General features: G+C 45.7%; 1 protein-coding gene across 1 annotated transcript in view; it reads right to left on the bottom strand.

Annotated features, from left to right (window-relative positions):
• MICU1 (mitochondrial calcium uptake 1) overlaps window positions 1-14,833 on the bottom strand; it is a 153,972-nt gene that overhangs the window by 24,986 nt on the left and 114,153 nt on the right. The window contains exon 9 of the mRNA XM_084753577.1: window positions 10,735-10,872. Within this exon, the coding sequence (XP_084609703.1) occupies window positions 10,735-10,872 (138 nt within the window). The remainder of the gene's footprint in view (window positions 1-10,734; window positions 10,873-14,833) is intronic.

Below are 14,833 nucleotides of genomic sequence, written 5' to 3'. Positions count from 1 at the left end.
CCACCTTATAGTTTGGTTATTTATTTATTTTTAAAGATTTATTTATTTATTATGTATACAATGTTGTGTCTACATGTACAACTATGCACCAGTAGAGGACACTAGATCTCATTATGGATGGTTGTGAGCCACCATGTGGGTGCTGGGAATGGAACTCAGGACCTCTGGAAGAGCAGCCAGTGCTCTTAACCTCTGTGCCAACCCTCCAGTCCAGTTTATTCCTATTGTATAAGGTATTACATCATTTAAAGATGTGACATTTTCCTTTTTGAAAGGACTCCCTATGTATCTGAGTTTACTACAGTGACTGACTATGTGTCTGAGAGTGCGTATGGAGGTCAGAGGGCAATGGAGTCAGTTCTCTTCTTCACCTCTGCATGGGTTTCCGGGGTCACACTCAGGTCGCCAGGTAGGGTTTTCAGCACCCATGCAGTGGCTTACAAGGGTCTGTAACTCCAGTTCTAGGGGACCTGATGCCCTCTCCGGCCTCCTCAGGCAAGAGGCGCACACGTGGTGCAGGAACTTAACACACAGGCAAAATACTCATGCACATAAAATAAAAATAAAATCATAAAATACAACTTCAAGCAGGGTGTGGTGGCACACACCTTTGATCTCTCAGCAGGGAGGTTCTGAGGCAGGTGGATCTCTGAATTCCAGGCCAGTAAGGGCTACAGGAGTGAGACCCCGTCTCAGAAAACAAAGAAGTAAACGCAAAAGCAACAATAACAAAACCTCCAACTTACTGTGTATATGTGACTGTGGGCGTGTACCAGGGTGGGCATGTATCATGATGTGTGTGTGCAAGCCAGGGGATGGCTTTCAGGAGTCTGCTCTCTCCTTCCATCTTACAAGGCAAGAGCTCTTGTTTCTGCTGCTCTGCGCATTTCAGCAGAGCTCTCCTGAGAGCTTCTGAGCAGTTCTCCTGTCTCCACCTCCCACCTCAGCATCTAAGTGCTGGGATTACAGGTCCACGCTAGCTCATCTGGCTTTCTTTACATGGGTTCCTGGGACTGCACTCAGGTCATGACGCTTGTGTGGCAAGCACTGTTATCTGCTGAGCTATGCTGCCAGCCCTAAATTCATATTCTTTTTTTTTTTAAAGTAGGGTCGAGGATTGAACACGGGGACTTGTGCATGTTAGACAAGTGACCTACTACAGAGCTGCACCATCAGCCTCACACTGGAAAAGGTTTTGAGGACTAAAGGCTGACTTAAAACTCCTAAAACAGAGAGGGCATGTACAGAAAACACTTTGTAGTTTGATAACGAAGCTCTAATGTTTACTTGTTAATTTTTTTGTGAACCATCAAATACTACAGAGCAAGAGCAGACTTCTCATGCTGAGCTTACTGGAGGGCAGAGAGGGGGCAGGGAGGTCAACCTGCACCAAGTGCCTATTCATCATGATTTAGACAAACAGTGGGATAGAAATTATCCGACGATGCCCTTAAATCTAATATATACCGCTCTGTCTTTATTATACAGACACAATAAAGAATATTTATTGAGTGCTTACTTGCCATTCAGCACTCTGCCAAGAACAGCAAGAGAAATAAAACTACACTGGACAGAGGACTAGATGTTATGGGGCTTATAATTAACATAGACCTCCTTAAAGATGAAACCAGCCACACGATTCTCATTTCCTACTAACTGCGTTATGCATGCACGCACACACGCATGAGTGAATCCCAGGTGAAGTGGGAGTCTGCCTCGAAAATATATAGAGGGCGATAGAGCAAGTCACCTGATGTTGGATTCTGGCCCCCATGCAAACTTGCGAGGTCATGAATGCATGTGCATGCAACACACACACACACACACCACCACCACCACCACCACCACCACCACCACCATGATGTTTGTGGAGGTAGAGTAGAGGCTGAAGGGCTGAAGGGCTATGCTATGGTGAGCTGAGCTGTTCAGTCAGGAAGACTAAAGCTCATGTATAATATATTGGTTGTGAATGGAACTGGTGTCACAGTAGCCAGGAGGGAGTGATGGTCTATAGGGAGGTAGAAAATCAGGATGCTATGCGAAACTGTTCTGTAAACTAGTTAATTAGTAAGTGTGGGAAAGACACACTTACACAGAGGCTGCTCAGAAATGAAGAGAAGTGGAGGACATTGTCTAGGCGCTGTGGAAGCGCGCCTAACACCAGAGGCTTGTTACTGAAGGGAACAGACTTTCTTCTTTTCTTTTCTTTTTTTGGTTTTTTGAGACAGGGTTTCTCTGTGTAGTCTTGGCTGTCCTGGACTCGCTTTGTAGACCAGGCTGGCCTCGAACTCACAGCGATTTGTCTGCCTCTGCCTTTGCTGGGATTAAAGGCGTGCGCCACCACACTTGGCTCGGGGATAGACTTTTGAAAGTCAAAGCAATCAACACAACTTTAGAAGAAAACAGTGGGTGTTTTTATGGTCGAATGAGGCAAGAGTTCTTACATGGCAAAGCTCAATCTACACCAAAACCAAAACACCAAACCAAACCAAACCAAACTAACTGGTAAATCAGAGCTCATTCAAACCAAGAGAAAACAGCAAATTAGAGGCTAAAAGAAAATATTTGAAAGTCACTCTTTTTAATGAAGGACTTATACCCAGATTGTATAAAGAACATGCACAACTCAATAGGGAGAAGACTGAGACTTGATTTAATGAAAGGTTTGGTAGTGCAGATGTAGGTGGGGGGCATGACAGCACTTGTCCTATATACACGGTTTGACCTCAGCACTATAACCAAACAAATGAATAAATACCCAGTAGACATTTTACTAAACAAGAGACATGAATGACAAACTCATTGGGAAAATACAAACGAAAACCATAATGATAGCTGCTAAAATGACATTTCAATTTTTTGGCTTTTTGAGACAGGGTCTCTCTCTCTATGGCTTTGGCTGGCCTGGAACTCACACTGTATACAAAGCTAGCTTCTCCCTCCCAAGTGCCAGGATTAAAGCTGTGCATCACCATGACCAACCTAGTTTGGATGTCTCTTAAAAAGTTAAACAAAAATACCCATATGACCCAGCTATCTCCCTCCTAGGAGCCTTCTATAATAATAGTAATAACAATAACAACAACAACAATAGGTCCAGGGGTAGGAGAGATGGCTTGGTAGTTAAGAGCCCTGGCTGCTCTTCAAAACGACTCAGGTTCAATTCCCAGCACCCACATGACAGCTTATAACCATTTATAACTCCAGTTCTAGGGGATTTGACACCCTCTTCTGGTCCCTGCAGGCACTAAAGCACACTTAGGGTTTACAAACAAACATACAAGCAAAACACCCATAAACATAACATAGTAATAATAATAAAATTAAAGGACGACGATGTCAACAACAACAAAGCATAGGTCCATGTAAAATCTTGCACATAAACATTTGAGAACAGCAGTATTCCTAACAGCCTAAAGCGGAAGCAATTTGGTTGTGTATTTGATGGTGATTGGGTGAAGAAAACACATGGATGATGGAATGCTCTTTACTACTCAGCAATAAAAAAAAAAAAGATTAATATGTGCATCTGCACAGATAAATCTTCAAAGCATTATGCTAAGTAGAAGAAGCCAGAGGAGAAACACTAGACTACGATGCTGTATTTTATTTATTTATTTATTTATTTTTTGATGCTGCATTTATTATGAAATGCTCAGAGCAGGCAAACTCTCTGGAGAGCCAGAGTAGATTTAGGAGGGTAAGGCAGAGACGCACACTGATGGAGGACTGGCACTAGGATCTTTGGGGTGAGGGTAATGTCTGCATCCTGGGTAGCAGTTACGTTGCATAACTGTGCATTTACTAAGAACCACTGAGCTGTACCTTTGATGACTTTTATGGTTTATAAAATATAGCTCAGTAAAATTGTCTAATAAAATAAAGTGCAAGACTGGTGAGAGGGCTCAGGGAATCAAGGTCCTTGCTGGCAAGCCCAGTGACCTAAGTTCAATCCTTGGACTGTATATGGTGAAAGGAGAGCACAGGCTCCTTCTCTTGTCCCCTAATACATACACACACACACACACACACACACACACACACACACACACACACACACATGCTGTCGAATATTCCAGTTGTCCTCTGACCTCCACACACATGCTGAAGAATATATGCTCTTTCTTCCGCCATTTACATTAAACTTTACATTTAAAAAGTAAAGTTAAAAAACAAAACAAAACAAAAACAAAAACAAAAAAACCCCCAACAAGCCACGGTGGAGCACGTGGGAGGCAGAGGCAGATGGAGCAGCACGTGGGAGGTAGAGGCAGATGGAGCAGTGTGTGGGAGGCAGAGGCAGGTGGATCTCTATGAGTCTGAGGTTATCCTGGACTACAGAATGAGTTCCAGGACAGCCAGGGCTACATAGAGAAGGGAAAGCTTGTTTCTAAAGCACAAACCGAATGCAGCTGGAGTAGCTAAGAACAAAGGTGAGGAGAGCCTGGCTTCCTCTGGCGTCAGCTGTGGCCAGACACCCACACCAATGGTGAGGGGCCACGGATGGGCATAAGACCAGACTGAAATCAGACAGAGAAAATTCATCTGCAGGGAGTGTGTCCCACTGCTCAAGGTGTCTTCGTGGCTCACTGAAGGGTCGCTGTCTTCCTAATAACGTGGCTGTCAGCCATCTTATTGGCTACTCTCTGCCTTCCCTGCTTCATACGATGCTCTCCTGTCCTACGCTCCAGGCCTGTCTTCAGCTGCAGCCTGACGACTGGGGGATTACAGACCTGTGACCCACGTTCCACAAGCATCTATTCTTCTTGGAACATTACTTTCATCTCTTCAGCTCTTCCTGCTCACACAGTGCCAGGGATTCCCTGCTGTCAGTGGACTGGCTCCCGGACTTTGTGGCGGAGGATGTAAGGCCCTCTGCCATCCGCTTCAGTAAGCGGGCTTTTCTATTTCCCTAGCAACCTTAGCTGGAATCTGGTGACAATGGCTTGTGGTTTCTCCCGAGCCTGTGCTTACTCTGATCACAGGGAGTAAAGAGTGGCAGTAGGGGGCTGGAGAGGTGGCTCAGAGGTTGAGAGCGCTGACTGCTCTTCCAGAGGACCCGGGTTCAATTCCCAGCACCCACATGACAGCTCACAACTGTCTGTGACTCCAAGATCTGACACCCTCAGACATATATGCAGGCAAAACACCAAGGCACATAAAATAAAAATAAATAAATTATATTTTTAAAAAAGTGGCAATAAGCCGGGGAGTGGTGGACGTGCCTAAAATCCCAGCACTTGAGGGCTGAGGCGGGAGGATTGAGAGGTCAAGGCCAGGGCAGGCTACACTGTTAAATCCTTACCAAAACCTAAAAGCAAAACTATGGCAATTAACAGGGCCACCAGTAGGAAGATTATAAAATCTTCTTGACTTTGGATATTGATGTTGTTTCTTACGATAGTGTATGGTTTCTGGTCAGTAGCTACCTTTTCAAAGCTGGTGTGGTGGTGTACATACCTTTAATCCCAGCACAAGGGAGGCAGAGGCAGGCCAATCTCTGAGTTCTAGGCCAGCCTGGTCTACAAAGTAAGATCTAGGATAGCCAGGGCTACACAGAGAAACCCTGACTCAAAAAGAAGAAATAGGAAAAAAAAAAAAAAAAGGGGATACTGTTTCATCTGAACAATGGTTCTGTCTGCCAAGCAAAACTGTGGTAACTGGGCGCAAGAGTGGCAGATTTAGCACATAGAGGAAAGCTGTCAAACATGCCTTTAATCCCAGAACTTTGGAGGCAGCGGCAGGCAGATCTCTGTGAGTTCAAGGCCAGCCTGGTCTACAAATCAAGTCCAGAATAGCCAGGGATGCAGAGAAACCCTGTCTCAAAAAACCAAATAAGCCCTGTCTTCTCTCCACTCGGACCTCCTGAAGATGTAGGTCTGTTGCAAGTTCATCTCTACGTGCTCCGTGGGCAGAAGCACCTCATAGCTACTGCGGCTTGGCAGACCCACGTTCCTCATCTCAGCTGCACCATGCTGCAGCTTCCAGACCTGCATCCAGAGGCATTTCAAGGGACCTGGACAACGCAGCCAAGCTCGCTGGCTCTGGGCTGGGCTGTCACAGCAGTGGCTGGCTCTGCTGCTGCGATAGGACCACCTGGGAAGCCTCCTCACTGGTGGTTCCAGGAAGCCTTCTCTGAAGAGCAGCTCTTCTTTAATGCAGTTCTAGACTGTGCCCTCTCAGCCACCATGGGGCTCCGTTGTCCTCACCATGTGAATAAGCTGTCTCCACTTCCACCCCCCAACAGTTCTATCTCACAGGTCTCGTCTGCTCCTTATGTGGGTTTTCCTGGACCTCCCCAGGAAGTCCGGGAAAACGGTTGGCTCAGAATTTGACAGAGAGAAGACAAACGAATACTGTATTAACAAGATAAAAAAGAGGCAGCAGCCAGTAACTGGTGGGTGGCCAGCTGTAAGCTGCTAGGCCCACCTCTATAGAATTAGATTTATTTGCTTAAACTCAAAAGAGATTCTTTGTGTAGCATCTTGAGGGGAGGAAAAGGGGCAAAGGCTGGGATAAATGAAGCCATGGAGTTTAAGACACACAACCCTGGACCTGCCAGTGTGAGAAACACATTCCTGCACTTGCCAGTATAAGACACATGCCCCTGGACCTGCCAGTGTAACACACATATACAAACCTGGACCTGCCAGTGTTAACACACATATACAAACCTGGACCTGCCAGTGTAACATACATACACACACCTGGACCTGCCAGTGTAAGATACACATACACATCTGGACCTGCCAGTGTAAGCCACACACATACACACATGGACCTGCCAGTATAAGACACACACACATGGACATCCCTCTGATCTCTGACTTAATTGGTTTGAAGATGTCTTGCCATTTTATTTTCTGTAAGGTTTATTTATGTCTTATGAGCATGAGGGTTTGTGTGTATGTGTGTATACCATGTACATGTCTAGTGCCTGTGGAGGCCAGAAAAGCGCACCCTGGAGTTGGAGATCCAGACGGCTGCAAGCCACCACGTGGGTGCTGGGAACTGAACCCAGGTCTTATAAGAGCAGCGAGCACTTTCAAGAGCTAAGCCAGCTCTCCGGCCCTCACATTTTCACATTAACGGCTCCAAAGTGGAATGAAGGAGGCAGCTAAAAACAGATGGAGATTTCTCCTTAATGGAAAGTTCTGGAGAGATGGACTGGAAACATTAGGAGCAAAGGCCCTTTATTAACTCTCATTTTGGCTAATTGCTATGTTCACAACCATTTAATCAACACAAGAGGGCAATCAATTCTAATCTCCTAGCTAAAGCAGCCTAGAAATTTTGGCCCAAAGTAATTTTGCACCCAGATTTTCAGTTTCTCAAAGTTTGTCCTTTCACACCAGAGCTCTTATTTTGCAAGGTCTTTGGTCCCAAATTAACTCCTGTACAAGCTAAAACACTTTATGCCTTCAAGGGAGATGTCTCCAACACCTCATCCATTACTCTCAAATATAAATTCAGGATAAAATATGAATTAGGCTATTGTGATTGATAGGTAACTTAAGGTCAAGCCAATGTCTGCAGCAACCTTTAAAATATAGGTCTGCTCAGGCTGGGTAGATAGCTCAGCACAGCACATCTGCCTAGCACGCATGAGGGAGCCTCGGCACTCCAAAAACCTAACAAATAACAAACAAGAAAATCTCTCAGAAAACAAAGATGAAAAGTTGGTCCAGAGAAAAGTGGGTTTCCTGGGTGCAAACACCATGTGTCTAGCAAAGGGTTAAAACACCCACCTACACACATGCGATCAATATCTTAGAATTTCCACAGACACGAGCTGGGTACTGGATAGGGAAGAAATATTCTCTTCCTCCATGAGTGACAGGTCTGCCCCTCAGCCAAGAGAGCACCCGCTGTGGAAACAGGCTGGACGAGTTGCAGAAGAACCTAGCCTGCTTCTGAGTCCTTTCAGCTTTTCAACATCCAAGGCAAAGAGGAAAAATGTCCAGCTGTGAGGCAGTTGGAAAGCAGTGGTGCTCATGAAAGAGCTCTTATACAAACAGCCAGGAAACTGGGACAAATACTGGCCATCCTATTTCTTCCCCGTTTATTGGCTTTTAAAAGCTGTGATGGTCCAATGGCAGGCAGATAGGAAAAGTGCAGTTCTCAAGGGTAGCGAGGTCAGGGGTTTACTCACGGGGATCATGGGAACCGCTAGGGAAGTAGCTGAACCCATCTTCAGAGAAGCTTTGTCTTGATCACATCACACTACTCTGGCCATCACTCACGGGACATTTACAGTGCCAGGCTGGTGTTCTGATCGTGTCATGCGACTACTGCTGTCCAGTGGGAAAGGTTTGGGGCCTGCACTGAGCGTCTCTGAGTAGATAGCTCTAGGCCCGGCTTTACCGTGGGTCTGTGTGCCTGAGCAGTTAGCGGTCAGGGTCGGCTTCGGTCTGGCCCGCCTCCAGCGCTGTCTGGACTCTGTGTCGGGCTCACACTCCTCATCTCCCCACTTCTCCAAGAACTTTATTATCAGTCTATTTGACCCTATTCTTGCTCACTCCCACATTACCATCCGCAGCGGGGCCATGACTCTCTTGACGTAAATAACCTACCACGCCACTTCATCCCCAGGCCTTCAGTACCCACTCACTGTTCCGAGTAGGGCCTCGGCTTCTTCTGTGTCTCTCTGACCACAGCTGTCCTTGGTCTGGGATGCTCCAGTCACGATAGCTCCTCAAATGTACTCGGCTTGTTTTATAGCTGATTTTCGACTCAAAGTTTGTGCCCTTGTGTTGGCAGGATATTTGATTGTAGAGACCAAACCAACGCCATTTTGTGTTCAGGCCCTGAAATCTTGAACCACCACTCCTCTTCCACCCTTCCACCCCCCACCCCCTGGAGTTTCCAGAGAGAGAGCCACAAACATACAGCTAGTAACTGTTCCGGGGAGTTGCACCCAGGGCCAACCCATCAGAGCTACAGGTCACAGTGACCAGAACAAACGAGAAACTCTCCCATGCAGTCTGTCCCTGGTCCCCCAGGCAATCAGCTTAAAGAACAACATTTCTGTACCCCTCTGACCTATCATACAGCTGCAAGGCTTGGAAGCACCCCCTATTCCTTTAGTTTTTCCTTTAAAAATACTGTTCCCCTAGCACTAGGGGCTGCCATCTTCCCTCCTCACGAGGTAGCTGACGGTCCAGGCTCTGAGCTTGACTAATAAACCAGACCCTGTGTGATTTGCATCCGACTGATTCCTGGTGGTCTTTGGGGGTTTCATGACTTGGGCATTACATTATCCCATTGTGAACTGGAAAATCCTGTTTCTTGCCTGGAGTGGCTCAGCCCTAGCACACACCTTTAATCCAAGAGCTTTCTGTAAACAGGATTAAATAAGAACAATCTGCAAACAACCAGATTGACAGGAAGTGAACATGGGGAAAAAACCATAGAGAGTGAGAGGAAGCCCAGAGGACAGAGAGATGCACAGGAAGTAGAATGGAGGGACATTGAGGTTAAAGGTATTGAAGACAGCAAAGAGGAGAAAGGGCTTTTTCCTTCTGGGACTTCGGCTGAGTGGGCAGGGTAGCTGGGTGCTTTCTCTGCCTCTCTGAGCTAGGACATTTTCACCCCAGCATCTGGCTCCTGAGTTTTGATTGGCAAAATTGAATGATTGGGATTTTGCATTTAAAACAATACCTTTGTGAGGTAACTTTTGTCAACTTAGCATTAAGCTATCATCATCTGAGAAGATAGACCCTTAACTGAGAAAACTGTGTCATCAGATTGGTCAGTAGGCAAGTCTGTGGGGGGGATTTTCCTGATTAATAACTGAAATGAGAGGGCCACTATGGCCACTGTGGGTTGATGGGCTGGGCTGAATAAGCAGACTGAGAAAGCCTTAAGCAGCTTTCACCATGGTCTCTGCTTTAGCTCCTGTCTATAGGTTCCGCCTTGGCTTCCTCTGACGATGCTTATAAACCTGTAGGCCCACAGAACCCTTTCCTCTCCAAGCTGCTTTTTTGGTCATGGTTTTTAGCAAGGAATTGAAACCTGGACTTTTTGTTTCATAGTTTGAAACCTTGTCAGTTGAGCTGCTGGGTCACTCTTTGGTCATGGTTTTTATTGTAGCAGAAAGCAGACTGAGTAAGTCCTTTCCCCATCTTTTCAAGTTCTACTGGATTCTGTCTGCGGCCCATAGTTTTCCTTCTGTGTGAGATCCTCCTCAGAAGATCTCTCCAGGTACCACGGTTTTAAGTCTAACAGTGTCAGTGATTACCAGACTCGGCTCAGAGCTCTGAGGCAGGCCTGGATACCAAGCTGTCTTGTGGTCATCTCCATGTGGATAGCCTATATTTATTTTAAACTCAAGACATCTACAACAGACTCTATCTTCCCATCCAAATTAGTTTTATTTTAAGTATATATATTTCTCAATCCCAGTGCACGATGCTACCTCTGTTTAAACAAGAAACCTGGGGTTCTTCTGTCCTCTCTCCTGTTCTTTGTCCACTGTTCATTGTTTTCTCTCTTTGGACATTAGGTATGAGAGATATATTCATTATTGATTTTTTGTTTTCAGGACAGGGTTTCTCTGTGTAGCCCTGGCTGTCCTGGACTCCCTTTGTAGACCAGGCTGGCCTCGAACTCGCAGCGATCCACCTACCTCAGCCTCCCAAGTGCTGGAATTAAAGGCATGTGCCACTGCCACCCAGGTGATATTTTTATAGTAATTGGATAGTCCCCATGGTCCCTGCACCCAAGGCAGCCTACCTTCCCATCTTTGAAGTGCTTCTTCAGCTGTCTCTGCATGGCGGTCAGCTTCTTGGACTGCACTCCGCTGTAGGCCAGCAGCATGCCACCAAACTGCCGCTCAGTGATTCTCCCGTCTACTGGGTCATGGCGTTCAAACTGGGTAGGAAGCAGACAAGAGTCATTCCTGGAGTTACAGAGAAGGGATTTTGATGAGGGCTGCAGAATGATCAACTGTGTTTGATGGGAGACATGAATTTAGGTCTCAGTTCCTCACAGATAAGCCAGGACTACTTATATGCATGCATAAAATTATCACAATGAAACTTATTACTGAGTTATTAATATGTGCTAACAATAATAATGGTAATAAGTGAACAGTAAAAGCCAGGACAAGGCTCCTTACACCCTGCACAGGTCAGGTACATCCTTGAGAGGAGAGTGTCAATTTAAAACTCTACAAAAATTCACAAAATTTTCTCTTTTAAGACAGGCTCTTAGAATGTAGACCAGGCTGGTCTCAAACTCACAAAGCTCTGCCTGCCTGCCTCTGCCTTCTAGGCACTGGGTTTTCATACATTAATAGTAATGACCACTCTCTAAGATCACCCATACCCTTGTTTCTCAGGGAAGACTTAAAGACCATTACACATTTAATCAATTATGCATATGCAACTATGTACAATCAAATATGCATTAGCAAAATCAAGTATTTTTATGCACTTAGATCTCTAAGGATTTCAAACAAGAGTAATGTATTTACAAGTTTTCTCAAAAATGGTAACTGAATGTTAGGATATCACTAGAGCTTAAGGAAAATACACATTAAAAAAAAGATGCATACAGCATAATATGCCTTCAGTAGCTTTGTTAAGTACAAAGCTACTGAAAAATCATTAAAAATATTTAAATATGCAGATGAAAGGCTAAGATAAGAAGAACCTTGATCTAAGGGTTACCAGAAAATTAAGATTTCATTTACAGACAGAGACAAGGGAGCTCTCTTGGTCCCAGCTGCAATGTTAATTTTAATGTACAAACATATAACATGGTGGCTACAGGCCTAGTGGCCAAGTAGGGAGCGATGTGATGTGAAGATGGTAGAATTTCTCCATGATTTTATTGGGATACCACAGATACAGGGACACGTTCGCATTCCTACACAGCAGGGCTAATCTGTTCTGAGAGGGTAAACACAGATGCCAGGTGGCACTAAGTAAGCTCACAGCCACACGCACTCCCCAATGCCTTCTAGTTGTCTAGAATTTGGGACAGTCATCATGCGACACAGAAAAGAAGGAGAAAACTGAGTCCTTACGGACGTCTGGTAGGGAGGTAAGACACGTGAGATGTGCAACGAAAGTGGAAATAGCCACTCGTGGATTCTTTCCGTTCTCATTTCCTCAGTCGGCCTGGTCAGTGGACAGGTCTTACGGCCCCACTCACTGGCTATGGGAGTGGACGGGCCACAAGAACGACACTGCAATAGCAACTCTTTACTGCGCACGTGCCACGCCCATATGTTCTTTCACTTAACCTTTGTCAGGTCTATGGAGCTTATCAGCTCCACTCTGCAGATAAGAAAACCGAGGCACTATGCAAGCACATGTGACTAAGCGGGGTTTGCCTCAGCAGCCCATCTGGCCTTACACCATCTCCTTTCCTCAGCAACCTTCAGGACAGCGCCCTGCTGTTCTGAATAAGATAGAACAGCCGGGGGAGGGGGTGGTAGAGGGGGACTGAGAGCCATATTTAAGTGAAAGCAAAGCTGTCTGCAAAGGACTCAATGTCATTAACATTAGGTGAAAACCCTTTCCCGCTCAGGCCCCCGTACTTCACGTTTGTCACTCCATCACTTCAGCAGAACTGATTAATTTCTGACAAAACTCAGTTTTCGGAATTCGACTTAAGTTTGATTTATGGCTCAATTTACCATCCTGAAACAAAACAGAGGAGCCGATACAAAGTCTGCAAGTAGGCAACTTTCTATACTGTCTAAAGCAGATTTCCACTGGGCTCAGATGGTACAGAATTCATCTACCATCTCCAGCTCTTTAAGGGTCTGGACACTCAGACTCCTCATTTCAGATTCCCCATCCTGGCGAAGCAAGGCAGACTTGAGGTTGAAATGCTTAGTTGTAAACCTGACAGCAGCTGGCTTGCTCAAGGCTCATGAAAGGCCTTCAGTTTTCACCCTCCACAGGCACAGACACACCTCTGTTGTGTTTCAAGGGCAGTTTTCAGGGGGAAATCCTCAAGTAGCAATTGCAATGCTCAAATTAGCATTTTTTCCCTAGTGTTTGAGGAACCAAAACTTGGCTTTCGGTAACATGTTCCATTATTACTAAGCAATTAGAACAGTAACAGCTTCGACACTAATATTTGTCCTTTCTGCAAAGTCTGGCCACCTTCAAAACTCATGGCTCTAGCTCTGTGATTTGACTTTGGGCAGCATCTCTGTTTAGCCTACTGGGTCTTCTGAGGCAAAAACTACCCGAATTATGAGTTTTTTTCATGCTGCAGAGTTACAGGGTCTTGAGCATGCCAGGCCTGAGCTACAGCCCCAGCCTGTTCATTTCTGAGGTCTTAAATATGGCGGCGGCGGTGGCAGTGGTGGTGGTGGTGTGGTGAGTATTTCACACATACAACTGCTAGAAGACACAAATGATCTGCTGGTTCAACATTTTAAACTTGAAGACCTACTAAGTGAAGGTTTGGGAGTTTGGGGGGATTGCATTTCAGGGATTTTCACTAGCTTAAAATGTCAAGGGCTATTGTTAGATGTTACATGGCTGCAGAGATCACGTGTGCAATTATTTTTTTGACATAGCCTCACTATGTAGCCCGAATTAGCCTCAAACTTGTGATCCAGCTGCCTCAGCCCTCTAAGTAAGCCATGCCTGACTCTCATCCTGCATATCATCTTACATATTGTATATTAGTCAGGGTTTTCCTGCTATGAAGAGACACCATGACTGTGGCAACTCTTATAAAGGAAAACATTTCACTGGGAGGCTGGCTCACAGTTCAGAGGTTAAGTGCATTATTATCACAGCAGGAAGCACGGCAGCACGCAGGCAGGCATGGTGCTGGGGATAGAACAGAGAGTTCTACATCTTGATCAGCAGGCAGCAGAAGGGGACTCTGTGCCACACTGGGCATAGCTTGAGCATATGTGACCTCAAAGCCAACATCCACAGTGACACACTTCCTCCAAGGCCACACCTCCTAATAGTGCCACTCCCTATGGGCCAAGCACTCAAACACATGAGTCTATGGGGGCCAAGCCTATCCTAACCACCACATATATTAAGTGTTGACAATCCTGCAGGTGTGCCCTTGGAGTGCTGTAGGCATGTAATCAATCCTCAAGGTCAAGGATGGCCTCAAGGAGAGACACAGGTTGGTACAAAATTATCATAATGTAGAAAAGTGTCTGTGTATCTGGAAGCAGTCTGAATCACTGGCTTGCAAGACTTAGCAAACACAAGCTCCACTAGATTGGGGTCCCTTAAGTTCCACTTTGGTGACAATTAAGAGATTCCATTCTATTTAGTCCTGTGGCAAAGCACTTGTGTGGCCAGCATGTCACTCACCATCTGTGCCGGTTTTCTGGGTCTCTCTGTTGACCCCCAAGGGGCTGCAGGGCAGCCATGGTGGGGACAGAAAAGAGAAGCCAGCAATCGCTGGAAGATTTTTTCCTAGCTTTCTAAACACAGTGTACCTTTTGTTCCCGCCTCTGCTCCTGGAGGAGAGCAGGAACGGCCTTTTGGAAGGACAGATGGTCTACGCTTATCTATAGGAAATGATCTGAGGAAGATGAAAAGCTAAGGAGAGAAGAAAATATGCTTTATTACAAGGGCCAAAAAATAAAGTTGAAAAATAGTGAAAGGAGAAAGAAATCGGTATCTGAAAGTGGGTCACCATTTAGCAAAGGCTCTGGGAGTTACTCTGGGAAGTGTAAAGCCCAGATCCTGTTCTTACATACAGTGACAACCTTGTGTAGCCCCAGGCAAATCCCTCCCTTACACAAACATTTCAGAATGACAAACATCATGAGAGGCCTGTCCCGGCTTCTGAATTGCACAGTGCCAAGATTGCACGGCGGTCTCAGGTCACT

This window comes from Acomys minous, assembly GCF_964271855.1.
Source record: "Acomys minous genome assembly, chromosome: 13".
NCBI lineage: Eukaryota > Metazoa > Chordata > Mammalia > Rodentia > Muridae > Acomys > Acomys minous.
Note: the sequence above shows the minus strand (reverse complement) of the source record. Positions and strands in the feature narration are given on the sequence as shown.